The 16,532-nt window shown below is 38.9% G+C and overlaps 2 protein-coding genes across 2 annotated transcripts in view; one reads left to right on the top strand and one right to left on the bottom strand.

Moving 5' to 3' along the window:
* vma12 (vacuolar ATPase assembly factor VMA12) overlaps positions 1 to 7,609 on the bottom strand; it is a 9,892-nt gene extending 2,283 nt beyond the window's left edge. The window contains exons 1-5 of the mRNA XM_010789778.1: positions 7,062 to 7,609; positions 5,939 to 6,012; positions 5,548 to 5,637; positions 4,080 to 4,122; positions 2,950 to 3,062 (exon numbers count right to left, since the gene is read on the bottom strand). Coding sequence (XP_010788080.1) covers positions 2,950 to 3,062; positions 4,080 to 4,122; positions 5,548 to 5,637; positions 5,939 to 6,012; positions 7,062 to 7,245 — 504 coding nt within the window. The 5' untranslated portion in view covers positions 7,246 to 7,609. The remainder of the gene's footprint in view (positions 1 to 2,949; positions 3,063 to 4,079; positions 4,123 to 5,547; positions 5,638 to 5,938; positions 6,013 to 7,061) is intronic.
* Positions 7,610 to 8,394: 785 nt separating this feature from the next.
* Positions 8,395 to 16,532, top strand: part of poldip2 (polymerase (DNA-directed), delta interacting protein 2) — an 18,600-nt gene continuing 10,462 nt past the window's right edge. Inside the window, exons 1-4 of the mRNA XM_010789777.1 lie at positions 8,395 to 8,646; positions 15,194 to 15,269; positions 15,532 to 15,629; positions 15,736 to 15,835. Of these exons, the coding sequence (XP_010788079.1) occupies positions 8,462 to 8,646; positions 15,194 to 15,269; positions 15,532 to 15,629; positions 15,736 to 15,835 (459 nt within the window). The 5' untranslated portion in view covers positions 8,395 to 8,461. The remainder of the gene's footprint in view (positions 8,647 to 15,193; positions 15,270 to 15,531; positions 15,630 to 15,735; positions 15,836 to 16,532) is intronic.

Raw genomic sequence — 16,532 nt, 5'->3', positions numbered from 1 at the left:
AACCCTGACTATTAGAAAACATCTCTCTGTTGCTTCAGAGGCCATAACAGACTTTGTTGATTTACCAACAGTTGATTTAAAAAATCTAATCAATTTCAGTCCAACTCTCTCAATAACCTTGGCCAAAACAATAAACAGTTCAACATAAAGTGCCAGTTGCACCAACAATATAATAAATAGTTCAACATAAAGTGTACCATTTAAAATAAAATAAAAAAGTGCCAGTGATTGACCTCAATCCCTCCTATTCTTCCAATATCCTGATGAAAAATAAAATCTCTCTGTTGCATAGGCCACTGTTTGATCAACGCGAATTGGGTGTGGGTCCTTGTACTCCGAGTCGGGCTAACGTCCACGCTAGCTTCCACGCTAGCTGCTATATGTTTTGCATTGAGGTGATACTTGAGGCTTGATGTGCTGCGGTGATATGCAAATTCCTTTTTGCATAATTTGCAAAACCGTGCTCTTATCGACGCTTCCATCCGTCCGTTTTTTAAAACAAAATGTCCCATCCACGGGGCCAACCAAAGAGGTCTCATCAGCTTCTTCGTTCACGTTTGACTATTGTTCACTGTGGTTTGTTGTTGTCTGAAGTCATGAACGTTAGTTGGTGCTCCAGNTGCATGGAGGAATGGGCCAAAATACCAGAAACAGTGTGTGAAAACCTTGTTATACCCTTTGTTGGCAATGACAGAGGTCAAACGTTTTCTGTAAGTCTTCACAAGGTTTTCACACACTGTTTCTGGTATTTTGGCCCATTCCTCCATGCAGATCTCCTCTAGAGCAGTGATGTTTTGGGGCTGTCGCTGGGCAACACAGACTTTCAACTCCCTCCAAAGATTTTCTATGGGGTTGAGATCTGGAGACTGGCTAGGCCACTCCAGGACCTTGAAATGCTTCTTACGAAGCCACTCCTTTGTTGCCCGGGCGGTGTGTTTGGGATCATTGTCATGCTGAAAGACCCAGCCACGTTTCATCTTCAATGCCCTTGCTGATGGAAGGAGGTTGTCACTCAAAATCTCACAATACATGGCCTCATTCATTCTTTCCTTTACACGGATCAGTCGTCCTGGTCCCTTTGCAGAAAAACAGCCCCAAAGCATGACGTTTCCACCCCCATGTTTCACAGTAGGTATGGTGTTCTTTGGATGCAACTCAGCATTCTTTCTCCTCCAAACAAGTCTATTTGAGTCTTTACCAAAAAGTTCTATTTTGGTTTCATCTGACCATATGACATTCTCCCAATCCTGAGAGACAGCAAGCGCATTTCGTGGCATCTGCGGGCAGTGGCAAGTACTTCCGGCATCTGCCACGGAGGCCGCTACTCCGTGGTATCTGTGGCAAGTATATGCCACAGATGTGGTATCTGTGGCAAGTATATGCCACAGATGCCACAACTTGCCGTGGCAAGTATATGCCACAACTTATATATGCCACAACTTGCCGTGGCAAGCATATGCCACAACTTGCCATGGCAAGTAAATGCCACAAGTTAAGAGTTAAGAGAAGGTTTACGGTAGCTGCCACTCGCCTTCCGTGGCAAATGCTGATATTTAAACCCGTATTTATCGCGTAAAATGTCGCTGTTTTGGCATGACTTTATCGGACTGATCTGTACANAAACCCTGACTATTAGAAAACATCTCTCTGTTGCTTCAGAGGCCATAACAGACTTTGTTGATTTACCAACAGTTGATTTAAAAAATCTAATCAATTTCAGTCCAACTCTCTCAATAACCTTGGCCAAAACAATAAACAGTTCAACATAAAGTGCCAGTTGCACCAACAACGTAATAAATAGTTCAACATAAAGTGTACCATTTAAAAATAAAATAAAAAAAGTGCCAGTGATTGACCTCAATCCCTCCTATTCTTCCAATATCCTGATGAAAAATAAAATCTCTCTGTTGCATAGGCCACTGATCAACGCGAATTGGGTGTGGGTCCTTGTACTCCGAGTCGGGCTAACGTCCACGCTAGCTTCCACGCTAGCTGCTATATNCCTGCAGTGCCAGACGTGTCCCCCTGCTTAAGCCAGTACATGTCCAGGCCTCCCAATCCTCTTCTGGATCATCTAAATGCTCTCTAGCAAACTTCAGACGGGCCTGGACATGTACTGGCTTAAGCAGGGGGACACGTCTGGCACTGCAGGATTTGAGTCCCTGGCGGCGTAGTGTGTAACGGCCCGTCCACACAGCGGCGTGCGTTGACGCTTGCCGGCGGGCGTGTCTGAAACTCGACCAACAACCAATCACATGAACCTCCCGCCCCTGACACACAAGCAGCGGTTTGATTGGCTAGAGCTTGTACTGGCATATGATTCGATGACCAAATACTTATTTTCCACCATAATTTCCAAATAAATTCTTTAAAAATCAGGCAATGTGATTGTCTGGATTTTTTATTCTTATTTTGTCTCTCATAGTTGAGGTATACCTAGGATGAAAATTACAGGCCTCTCTCCTCTTTTTAAGTGGCAGAACTTGCACAATTGGTGGCTGACTAAATACTTTTTTGCCCCACTCTATATGTGCAACCTTTGTGGGAGATGCCGTGGAGACGGTTTTAACTTGAAATCTGACTTTGTAACTAACAACATATTAGATACAACATAATAGAACGTTTTTTTAATCATTGTATCTGAGTTTTGCATCTTTTGTCTTGATTAGTTTGATTTTTGAACTAACCACAAGTCATACAAAATCAACACATCATCAGAAGCTCAAGAAGTCCTCACAACTGTGAGTAAAACTAATAAAGAAAATACGTTATAAATGTCTGTTTGAAAGTGTTGCTTAAGGAAACAAAAAGGAAGGAAGCCGGGACAATAGGTTTTAAAAAAGAAAAGCCTGTGCATAGCTGCCGAGATGAACAGCACGGCATGTAGCTACGTTAACTTAAGAGCCAATTACATGTATAGTACAGATTTAAAATGAAATGTACTCTTACCGCTGCAGTGTCAGTGAACAGGTACTGACTCCCCATATATGAACAGGCAAAAGCAGCAACCACTGTGACCAGGAAGTTGAATATTGTCACCACCACTGCTTTGACTGATCGCACTGGAGGAGAAAAAAAACAAACACAAGTTCAGAGGAAGTTCCTAAGGCCGGAGGGGATCATCGTTCATAGCGACATCACTCTTCCTATCGTTGTGAAGCAGATTCACCAAGCTTTGGATTGTTCACCCGCTAATAGGGAACGTGGGTCGTGTTTGAACCGTCATGAGACAGGTACGTTTTACCCTACTGATGACGTGTTGTTGCAATAGTAATCCTCGGTTATGTGTATGTGATTATCCGCCTGACTGCAGCTAATCTCGCAAACTACTTGCTAGGCCATTAGCCTAATATTTATTGTGCCCATTGATAACTGTATGTTCAAGGAATTTGATGTTGTTGTTGCGATGATTCACAGGTTGACTGGTTGACTCCTCTTAACTGGCAGGTTAAGCAAAAGGCATCTTCGTCAATTCGCTATCTTATGCCCTAAACCTTACCTATTCAGTTTAAGGACACAGTTTGGCCATGTTCCATACCCACTGTGTTATAATACACTAGTAAGGCGATTAGGCAATAAATAAATACACGTTTCTGTTTTCTTCACCAGCATTACGACTGTAAGGGAGTGAGGAGGGAGAGTCTAGTGAAACTCTACTTTTTTATGATTGGCAGGGGAAGATCTGCACTGTACTGGACATATTTTTCTAGTTTTCAATGTAATACTTTCATGGCTTTATGTGCTCCCGGGGCCTGCTTCCTTCCAGTAGCTTTGCGCATGGTGCTGCATTGCTTCAACGATGGGAAGGAAGTGCTTAAAAGCTACGGTGCCAGCAGAAGAAGGGAGAGGCATCTAATATAATGGAGGGACTGCTGGTGGTTCGGCATCCAAACCTAGTATTTATCTTCGTTTAGTTTCAAATGGGGGCTCATCTGGGATATTAACCAGATACCTTTTTACATCCCCCAAACATATACAATATGAAACACATACATTATATTTTCAAATATATAATTCTGCCTCTGATTTCTAGAATTAGGATCCTATAATAAGCGATGGCAAATGTGTATCACACTCACTTTCCCGTCCAAAATCTGCTAGCGATCCATTGCGGTCGATTTCCTGAAGACAAAAAAAAAGATATTTATCACAAGGTAAAATATTAACCATAATACCAATGTAGTCCTCTGAAATACAATATATTTATTTTTTATCAAGTATCACATAATATTATCATCAATGCATCGTATTTTCTCCGCGTATAGTAAAATGCTGTCGGTTTTAAAAGGTCCCATGTCATGGCCATTTCTACTGATCATAATTCCATAGTTGAGGTCTACTAGAATAGATTTATATTGTGTAATTTTCCAAACTCACATTGGTTTCCCATACAGCATCTCTGTATAGCATGAGTATTCACTCTGTCCGACACGGCTTGTTGGAGCTTGTTGGAGCTCCTGCCCCCCCCCCCCCTGCTCTGATTGGTCAGCTCGCCCACTCTGTTCTGATGAGTCCACCACCGTTACAGCGGAACATCAGTGATTATGTGTTACAATGGCGTTAGCAACCAGAAAATGACACCAGTAATGACAAACAGATGAGAATTCTGCGTGGGGTCTGGGTGCCGTGTTGGCGGGACGTTGCGCCACTCGCTGCTGTGAGGAGGGGACAGTGTGACCTCTATTACTGGTGTTGTTTCCTGGTTGCTGCGTGGGTTCTGCGAGACAACGAGTTCTCGCGAAAATCAGCCTGAACTCAGCCATGGACGCGGGAAGGGGGGGTGCTGAGGGGGCTGCATCACCCCCCCATCTGCGAGGCTCCACTAGCAGGCTACTTTGTACAGACAAAGTTAATAATAATAATAATAATATTCCAGTTATAAACGACATGAATCAAAGATGTGTTGCTGTATTTTAGTGGTAAAGAAAATGCAGCAATCATCATAATTATTCTATATATATAATTTACACAGTGCCTGTAAACCGAAGGAGAACGCTAGCATTTCTCCTCCTACCAAAATTAGTTTGTGTGTGTGTGTGTATATATATATGCTATATATGCTCTGAACGTTCCACTTCCTGCCTTACGGCTGCGTCGCGTCAAAAATAGGATTCATCCTAATTTTAGAGATGCCCAGCGCCGAGACGCTTCTGGGATGCTTCTGAGCCGTAACGCACCGCGTGTGGTGGAATGGCACCCATTGACTAGAGTGGCCGCGATCTTTGCGAATGCCGCGGCCCAGCCGTAACACGGCCGTCGCACGGTAACACGGAGCAGACGGACCCGGTGGAAATTAGGGGTCGCAGTTTCGCCGCTGACCGTTTACATGCATAAAAACCTTCATAACACACAAGGGGACGGATAATAACCGGGAAAGCATGACATGGGACCTTCAAGGCTGCATTAAGTCTCACTCAATGAAAGAATAATATGTTGAATAAATTATAATATTTAGATGTGTTTCTGTAATACAGTCTGATAGCATGAATTATATCTTGCCTTTTTTATATTTGTAATGTTATTGTATACTGTATAGGATAAAGTTACCTGAGTGTTGACATTTCGTGTGATTCTGTTGTATTCCTCATTGGCCAGCTTGGCTTTGATCCTCTCAAGACGTGCGACGAGAACTGGGTTCTGAGGGAAAAAAGTCACAATTTTATTTCAATTGTTTGGAACATCTTGAAGTTTATGAGCATACTTGGAAAGGAAAATACTGCACTTAAATTTGTATAGGGATAGGATGCAGCTGTGGGCTCAAAAGACACTAAACTGTTTATTTGATCACAATGGAGCTTAAGTGAATGGTATTTTAACTTGTTAGCTTGTTGCATTGTTTCCTGCATGCTGTGATTGCAACAAACACTAATGGACATGTTAGAGATTTAACAGACATATATAGTGCCTGTATATTGGGCGTATCCATGGTTTCACTTACTCTGGGAGGCTTCACAATCTCAGGCAGGTGCAGCGAGCTTTCCTCCAAAACCTCATGCAGGTAGAAGGGATGCCCTGCAAGAAAAAAGTCAAACATAAGTAGACTATTTTATATCGTGTCAGCACTCTTTAGCATTGCTTTGCTAAAACTTCAAGACAGGAGTTATGTCTTTAATATTAATCACACATGAATTGTGACTTTATCTTGGGATGTTGATAAATGAAATAATACAGTGAAAGCTTTATATTTACATTACCAACAGTTCATATTAAGTTCGTAAAAAATCCGCCATCAAATTATACTTTACTTTCACAGAGTTTAAGTATTTAACCATCATTTACACACGGCATCATTTACACACGGCATCTATTGCACGTCTTTCCGTCCTGGGAGAGGGATCCCTCCTCTGTTGCTCTCCCTGAGGTTTCTCCCATGCTCTCCTTTAAACTGTGGGTTTTCTCTGGAAGTGTTTCCTTGTACGATGTGAGGGTCTAAGGACAGAGGGTGCCGTGTTGTCATACTGATATTCTGTACAAACTGTGAAGTCCACTGAGACAAATGTAACATTTGTGATATTGGGCTATATAAATAAACATTGATTGATTGATTGATTGATCAGTCTTGACTCTTCATAATAAATACGAAATATTAATTGATTTTTTTTTATTTTAACCTTTTGAGTGGTAGTTTGTTTACAGTTTATAAAGACACATTGTGTTTTTCGATTTTTTTTTTTAGCTTAGCAAGAACATTTATTTTTGATGGATTTCAAGGGGAACTTTGTGTCACCAAGGCTCTGAGTCTCTGTGTTTTGGCTATCCAGTTTGTTATGGAATTAAACTTCAAAATTCGAAAAGATAAATAGGTACATAAGTAAATTATATATATATATATATATATATATATATACACAGATAAAAACAAAATGCCCAAAAAGTACCTCTACAAGGGTAATTTAGAAATACATAGAATCTCATAGATAACTATTATTGCCTTACAGTTACACTATATATAGGGATAAATATATAAAGGACTAAAATACCTTTAATGTAAAGGGTACATACTCCACATATGTCTTTTAAGGAAACAGTATCATTAGCGTTAGTACATTACAGAACTGTACCATTGTCATGGAGGTACTTCTTCAGTGTTCTGGCTGTACTGAAGGACAGGGTTGTGGGTTCTGTTTTTCCAAGTGTCTCCTCCAGTTCTTCCATCAATCTCTGCGGCAGACACGAGTCAGTCTTCTCTAATAATTCCGCCACCTTATTTCTGAATGAATCCCCGACCACAAACGACGAAGCCATGGCTAAATCCACCTGACTGTGACTGGAAGACTGCTGTCAAGCTTCGCAACTGTCAAGAGAAATATATATTTTGTCAAGCTACTTCACAGTGAACATATACCTAATTCAAAGGACGTCAATACTATCGTTAACTGTATAAATTATTATACAAATAAGTTCGGCGTTTATCAGCTAATACCACTAGCGAGAGATAAATATAAAACACAAGTAAGCAGCCATGTTGTTTCCCTTGTGACATGATGATCATTCGATCATGTGACCAACTCATGGGTAAAGAAAAAAGAACCGTTGCATTGCGTATTTTGTTTCAATATGTCAAATTCCATTTAAAGTCTTTGTTAACTTTCAAATGTATCTTATGTTTTTTGACAAAATAATGTTTTATTCCATTATCAAACTCTAATGTTTCTTGCTGCACTACGTCTGAAACGTCTGAAATCCTCTCAGAGGTGCCTTCACGGTCTGCTCACAAACTCGTCATGCCAAAACCGTGACGTCCCTTATGTTTCTGATGGGCAATTATTTGAAAAATAAAAATATGCTTTTATCGCCTTCTTGCTAAATGTTTATTTTTGTATTTTTACCATGCACAGCTCTTAGTAAAAAATACACAACGCTTGGTTTGGATTCAATCAGTCTATTCCTATGGATGTGGAATTTCCCACAAAATTAACCTTAGAAAAAAAACGACAACAATCGTTTCAATCTCATCACCTTCAGTACCATCATGTTTTTAACGTGGATTTGGATTATTTGCCTAGTTTTATCTTTCAAATGGTGTCAAACATCATACCAAACAATAAAGTGACTTAATATAACTTATTCTAATTCACAGAATTACATTTGATTAATAATATGTTTACGTTTATGTATTATAGTGATTAAATATCAATATTTTGAAGGATATTCGATACAAAATGTTAAAGGAATTGTTAAACGTCATTATTTAACGTAATTTATTAATGAAATAACCTCTATTTCCTAATTGAAACAATATGCTTTTCCAAATATCATACTTTGACTGCAACAAGAAAGTCTCTTTTTGTAACAAGCATGTAATGATAACACCAAAATACTGTCTGTTAAAAAAGGACAAAGAAATGCATGTGTATCTGAAGCTTATAATTGTCCTAAATACGACTCTTTAGACGTCCCCTGAATGCAGCATGTAACCTGATGTAAATGCGTGTGTGTTGAGCGTGCTAGGTCTAGAAACATGGCGGCCTGCGCATTACGCCGAGGCTTGCTGAGTACTGTCAGTAAATACAACAAGAAACACGCACACAGGATACTGAGTGTGGTGGACAGCAGCAGCGGGTCCGAGGCGTTCAGACCGCGGGTTCAATGCCGAGCATGCGGGCTGTCCGGCGGCTTTCAGCAAAAGAGGTTCATGTCGTCACGGTAAGAGTGTCCTCCTCTGTCAATGCTAACATGCTAAAGACTTTAGCTAAGCCCTTCAAGATGACACCGTAAAACAAACACTGGTCACGTTGTTGTTGAGGGGACACATTCCTCGAGACGGTGCCTACGTGGTGTGCACACATGAGCTAACAATTAGCAGTGCAAAAAGGAGAAAATGCTGTTGTCCTCTGCTGTTCATTAGCTAGCAAGGTAACCAGCAAGCATGGATTGGGCAACACCTGATATAACTGCCTGCAACCTGCTGAGTCAAAGCATGTTACATCCCTAGGTGCTGCCCACTGTTAGGAGTTAACACCCTCTCATTGCATTAAGAACAATTAAGATGAGTGGCATTATGATGCAACGTTATCAACAGAGGTATAGGAAGTACTCAGATCTTTATAGTAGCAATTCTTCATTGTAAAAATACATAATATGGCCCATATCAGATTTAACAATATAACATGTTTGTATTATAATTATTATTGCATAAATGTCAATATTGCACTTGGTAAAGGTTGGGATTATTTAAATTACTTGATACACTGCTCGGTAGCTTAACCTTTAATAATATTGATTTGTTGGTTGATTTATATTCTGATTTATATATCCATACCTGAAAAGTAGCTAGTAACTACATTTGACTAATACAAAAAAGGTGGAGTAAAAAAGTGCAAAATAGCATCCAAAATGTAGTAAGTAAAAGTACACACTAGGATAACATGAAAATACTCAAGTGAAGTATAAGGACCTCACAATTGTACTTGAGTACATGTACTTAGTTACATTCCACCACTGATAATCTACCATGACATACTACTCAAAGGCATTGTTTATGCAGGAAGCTCTTACTATACTTTGTCTAGGTTTGATGTAGCGTTCAATCAGTGATTGTGTACACAAGCCTTGTCAGTGGTGGATAGTAACAAAGTACATTTACTCAAGAGCTGACTTACAATTTTGAGATACTTTACAAGAGTATTCACAGGTTATGGTACTCTATACTTCTACTCCACCACATTTTAGAAGCCAATATTGTACTTTTTACTCCACTTCATTTATTTAGCTGTATGTTACTAGTTCATTTTAGATTTAGATATTACAATACAAAATACTAATATAAATTAAGTATTAAATGAACTTTGACATATATGTATAGGCTAAGATATCCAGCAGCAGTATATACAGTTATTCAAATTTGCTCTACATTTACCAGCTTTTATAAACACATCAATAATCATAATAGTAACCCCCTTACTCAAATATACTGTATACGGTTCTGAAATGGGCCATTACACCTAAGGAATTTAGCTGAGATTCCAAAATACTTTGTTACCCTAACAGAAACAAAAGAGCACAATTATTAAGATATGTCAATGTTCTCACTGTTTCGCAGTATCAGGTCTCTGTATTGAAAAGACCCTGATGGAATATTCTTAAACACTAGCTGAGAAAGATATATATATATATAAAATATATTTACCTGCTGCCACTTATGCATCGTCTGAATATCATTTAAGCTTTAATTTGATTGAAGTGTTGAACAAGTCATTGATTGGACCGCGGCGTGACATCACACTGAGATTGGGGTTGTAGAACTTCCTGTCAGACTAAAACTGTAAATGGCCACAAATTGAGAAACGGCTAGATCTTTGAGTTAAGGCACTTGGCACTCATCTCCATTTGCAAGATTGAAACGGAAAAAATCTAAAGGACAACATTCATTCTCAAACATAATCTAAAGATAGGCACATTTAAAAATGATAACCAAAATATGGTGCAGCAGAAACAGTTGTTATTAGTGTTTTAGGCAATGCTTGTTCTTTTAAAAGTTGGGTTAATTAAGCTGAATTTGATCAATTGTATTTGTTCCAAGAGAAATATTTAACAGTCAGATTTCCAGATATGACAAGAGTTTTCAGACTTGGTACTATCATTAGTTACATGGGGACATGGATGACTACACGTACTCTTCTGAGGAGGAATTGCAAAGGCAACTTAAAAAAACAAGTATTTCAAAAAAGAAAAGGTTTTAATTTTTCTAAGATGAATAGCTAATCTCTTCAAAATGTGTTTCCTTCTGGTTCATTGCTCTAACTCCAAGTCTATTTTGATTAAATCATCAGCGAAACTAAATGTAGTGTTATAATTGAGTATTTTAGGCCAAACTGTTGCAAACAAATATTATTTCTGACAGCTCCTATTTGTCGTGTGAAGCCGAAGCATTGTCTCTCAAAGGCTGTGATTTAGTGGAGTGAAAAACCAGTTAGTCCTTTTTGTTTCTGAAGCCGCCTCCACTTTACTAAACAGAAACAAAGGGCTGTAAGAAACTTGGTCAGATAATGACAGAAAGCTGTGTATTTGTAAAATATAGCTCCGTGAAAGGAAGTTAAGGTGGGTGTACACACAGCCCCCTCTAAGTTTGAAATATCTGAACGGATTCAGCACCAGCTCTCACTTGAGTAACCTGTGTAAACAAAACTCCTGTCTTATTGCCAACATTTGTCGGACATGATGACAGCTCTGTGGCACACTGACCTGGCTTCATCCTCACGTACAATAGGAAAAGGATGAAGTGAAATGGATGGTTCCTGTGTTTACTGAGAGGAGCACTTGGCTAATTACCAGGGCAGGGGTCGCTTTGGGCTGAGGGTTTGCAATGGGTTAGCTATATTTAGATCTGGTTATCTCTGCTCAAACAGTGGATTGATTGATTGTTGTAGAGACAGAATAGAAGTTTGCAAAGTGGAATGACTGCTTTTACATTTGCATCATATATTGCTATCTACATAGTGTTTTATATTTCAACTCCAAATAAAGAAATTAGTGCTGTCAAACGATAATTCATTTTCACTTTAATCACAGTAATAATCTATGATGAATCAGGATTCAACACAATTTTAAAATAGTATTTACTTTTTTGGGGGGGGATAAAACTAATAAACGTGCGGTGTTGTTATACGGAAATACATGACAACTAGTAAGACAAATCAAAGTTTTTTAGTTTTTTACTTGTTTATGACATGATTTCTGAATTGTTGGACTTAAGTCCGTCAATATCCTGACACGTCGCTAAAGCACTCACAATGAAGGGTGATCTATTTCATTTAGAAAATTCCACTTTTAAAACTTCAAAATGTTGTTTGAAAACAAAACCCATCGTCACTTCTGGCTTTTTGATATGACGTAAAATGATTTGCTACCACCATTTTTCCATTGTGATGTTTGTTTAAACAGACACTGAAGTGTCATCTGTTTGACTTTAAATAAGTTGTTAAAGCCGTTGTTATAGAGATGCGAAGTCCCGCCCATCTACTTCCGACCCATGGGACCATATTTCGGAAAGATTATGTATTGAAGTCAATGGGGAGAGTAAGATTATCTTTCTATCCCGTTTTAATTGTGCCAAAAAATACACACATGATGTTTGTCAATCTTAAATAATAATATCCATGTCAAAAAGTCACAGTTTGTCGTAAAACTGTTGAAATATAAGACTATGAAAAATACGCAACTAGAAAGACTACAAATCCCAGAATCCCGGTCCCGCATGCTGGCTCTTACGGAACCGACTGACTCCCCTTTTGTGTATATACAGCTCTCAACATGCCCAGACTTGTAGTGATTTTCACCTCTTTTAACACTTTCCCCCTCATTCTGAAAGAAAGAAGTGAAATGTGCCAATGTGACGGCCATCTTGGTGTGTGGTGCAAGACGGGAGATGTAGTTCATTGAGCGGTTTCACACAAAAAATGTGTTACTTCTAGGGCTGCTCGATTATGGCAAAAATCATAATCTCGATTATTTGGGTCAATATTTGATATCACGATTATTAAAATGTTTACTTTTAAAACATCAATTTATTGGAGAATTTTTTTTTTAACATTATGTTTTTAACATTTGATTACCCTGAACTTTAAGTATAACTAAACTGAAAAACCAATAAAAAATAATAATTAATAAAATAATCGTTTTATTTCGATTACGTTGTTTTCGTAATCGTTGCAAGCCATAATAGTAATTAGGATTCAAATACGATTTAATTGAGCAGCCCTAGTTACTTCGTAGTTTTACGACACATTTTAATTTTTTTTACTTTCAAAATTATCTTTTAAATTGACAAACATCATATGTGTAATTCGTGGCACAATTCAAACGGGATAGAAAGATAATCTTTCTCTCTCCAATGACTTCAATACATATTTTTTCCGAAATGAGGTCCCCCGGAAGGGGAGGGACTTCGGCTCTCTATGCACAACACAGTGCATATGCTGGAATCCTGCTAACGCTTTAAAACGGCAAGCACTAGTTTGTGCCAGTTCCTCTACTTTGTGGGCGTTTTCTCTGCCATGCATGGTAAACATCTCCGCTGGAACGACGGCAGGAAGTTGGGGTCAAACTTTGCAATCTGATCAAGTTGCATACATTTTTTTTTTTTGCACATTAAAGTTTCCAGAATATTCCCACACCTTTTTTAAAGTTGACGATCCTCAATTAAATACATTTCATGTGAAACATATTTAAAGTAGGGTTTGTTTAAGTCCAAACACGATTTTTTGATTGGTATAATTCTGATATTTCTTATGTCAAACAAAGCACCCCCCTTATCTCAGATGTCTCTATTCAGTGCAATGGATATGAGTCATAGCATCTCTTCAGGGCAGCACATAGTGTTACTTGGCATCCTATGAATAGACATGTGTATATATAAGAAGATATAATGCTGCTTTCAAGACATGTTGGAAGCGCTTATCAGAAGAAATGCATGAATGAATTATCTCTGTCCCTAAGATATTTGGCCTTATTACCAACAATGTCCCTCTTTTACATATTTAGAATCCTGAGAAAAAAAACTTTGTGTACAAGATTTCATTATGTGAAATCATCACATCTGTGTTGCGTATCTATAAAAGTATAAATACCCGGAAGAAGCTCCGTTAGACCAACCTGTTTTTATCAAGACTTTTACCCGTAGGAGCTATTTTTTTTTTTAAAGAAGTCATGACTTCTAGCAAGGGAACATGGATTTAAAGAAAGCACAGTATTTAACATACTTTAAAAATATCTGCTTTGCAGTTGTTGTAATTTAACATGATTGGCTGTTTCCAAATATCATCTCCATCGACATTGTCGGATATGTAATGGTTGTCTGAAGAATCAATGCAAAACTACTGATTGTCTTTAACACGAGACAATTGGTCTACAAACAAAAAACTTAAATTTGATTTAAGTTGGACTCCAAACATATTTTTCATAGTAAAATCAGGTTACCTTATTTTTGCTCAATACACCCATGATAAGAAAATAACCTGAGACCAACCTACTGTGTGATTTAATCCCATATATATCCACCTCATTAATCCCCCCTCTTCATCTCTGTTGTAAAGATTAGCTTTGCAGGGAGCACAGAAGTATGCGTGTTATTTATTAGAAGTGACCAGCTGTTGTTGTCATTGGTGATATTATAATATATATATATGTGTGTGTGTGTGTGTGTGTGTGTGTGTGTATATATATATATATATGTGTGTGTGTGTGTATGTGTATGTGTATATATATATATGTATGTGTATATATATATATATATGTATATATATATATATATATGTATGTGTATATATATATATATATATATATATTTGTGTGTGTGAGGCTGCAGGCAAGAACATTGAGATTAGGACAAATTATATTCTTGTTATCTGAAAAGTCGAGGTGTTTTACTCAATCCTGTCAAAGTTGTGATTGAGATTACGACTGAAGGGGGGGGGGGTGATGGGAGGATGCAGCAGGATTTTCTAAAGGGATGAATGTAAATCGTCTCTATAGAAGGGGAAATCCTGACGCCTATTCTCTTCAGAACTGGGGGATTCCCTGCCGAAGCTCCTCTGGGACTTATGGACTGTTTGTGTTTTTGTGTTTGTCCACAGGAAGTTGTTTTGATCAAAGTCCTCTTGTTTTGCTTATGTATGTTAGTTTGTGGTCTTGTGTTCGGAGGTGGGTTTTAAACTAGTACTGTCTATCAATAAAAAAAATTGAATCATGTTAGTCACACTAGTATTCCCTATTTTTGGTGGGAGATACATCTAATACACGTGTGGTGTGTTAATAAAGAAATGCATGAAAAACGGTCAAGTCAGAGTTTTTTGACTGTTAATATCATGAAGTCCCACAATTTTCCGACACTTGGCTAAAGCAACGACAAAGCCGCTGTCATCGAGAGCCGCTGCGATCACCCTCTGTAAAATGTGCGCCAAACAGGACATGTACTCGTATGGTAGCATTCACATTGCAATGACCCTCTGCATAATGTGCGCTACGCTTTCTTTGCCTTTTCACGGGCCGTGCAGCTCATTGTAAACGTCCGACATGGAGTTACGGGTCAATTTAGGGTCAAACTTTCTAATGTGAATAAATAGCGTTATTTAATTTTTTTAGCACGTTAAGGTTTCCAGATTAATCACCAGTGTTAACGGGCCTATTAAAACACCCTTGAATGCACACACAGGGTTCAGTGTTTAATGGTGCTGCCTGTGTTTGGCAGGAGCAGGCCTGAAGGGAAGATTCTGGAGACGGTGGGAATGTTTGAGGCTGTCAAGCAGCACGGAAAATATGAAACGGGACAGGTGAGTCACTTCCAGTCACAAAACAAACACAACACAAATCGGATAGCTCTTATCAGACCTTCTTTTGAATAATACTGTATTATCCTATGTTTTCTGGTCTGTTTTTAAGTTTTGACACAACATTACATTAGTTATTTTATGATAGCACATTGATGTGATCCTGTCAAGTGACTGTAATCCCATCTACTTTCTTTTATTAAGCCCCCTGCAGATGTCATCTCACAGCAACTCATCCAATGTGTGCTTGTTGTTCTCTCCTCAGCTGTTTCTCCACAGTGTGTTTGGCTACAGAGGCATCGTCCTGTTCCCCTGGCACGCCCGCCTCTACGACAGAGACATCACCCCTCCCATGTCTGAAAGGTAAACCTCCACTTCTGGCTTTAGACTACACCGAACAGTCCTCATTGGCTTGTTTGGAGGCTTGTTTAACTGAGATCTTTTTCTATCTCTTACTTTCTCCCCTCAGTAAACCTGACTCTCCGGGTGCACACGGCTCCAAGGAGGTGAAGGGGAAGACTCACACATACTACCAGGTCCTGATTGACACCAGGGACTGCCCTCATATAGTAAGTCACTATACAGTTACAGTAGGGCTTTTTTAGGACCACCTTACATTGCACATACATCTGAGGAAGTCAAGACAAGCAAGAAAGTGGAGCTGGTTGAAGCTCAGTAACACATTTGGAATTTCAATAACTATTCATTTTGCCAATATTCCTTATATTTACTGCATCATTTAAGTCCAGATTTCAACGGAAATCCTCTATCCCTCACATTTAAAGAGCCTGTGACAGCCTCCCAACAACTGTTGTGCAATGAAATATTGGGCTACTGGTAATCTCGAACCGTCATCTTGAAAAAGAAGTTGCGATACCATTCCGATAAATATCAATAATTTCGAACATCGCGGGGAAATTCCTTCGACTCATTTTGAATTTTTGGGGGAAGCCGGAAGTGACGTCAATGCGGGAACTAGGGGTGTAACGGTACACGTACCCGTTACGGGCCCTTCGGTTCGGTACACGTGTGCACCGAACGAATATAACGTTAAACGTAATTTGCTCACATTGGGTTCAACGCGTCATAGAGCGAGCAAGTCATTTCATTGGACGAGAGGCATACTATGAGAGCTGGTCAGAGGGATGCGTTCAAATTTAGTCAGTAATTTGAGGAAATGGCGAACGCAGATAAAGTTGAGCTTGAAAATCCTCCAACATCATTGAAGTCTCCGGTTTGGGAACATTTTGGTTTCGCAGTTACGTA

This window comes from Notothenia coriiceps, unplaced genomic scaffold, assembly GCF_000735185.1.
Source record: "Notothenia coriiceps isolate Sejong01 unplaced genomic scaffold, NC01 NC01_scaffold00033386, whole genome shotgun sequence".
Lineage (NCBI taxonomy): Eukaryota > Metazoa > Chordata > Actinopteri > Perciformes > Nototheniidae > Notothenia > Notothenia coriiceps.
Note: the sequence above shows the minus strand (reverse complement) of the source record. Positions and strands in the feature narration are given on the sequence as shown.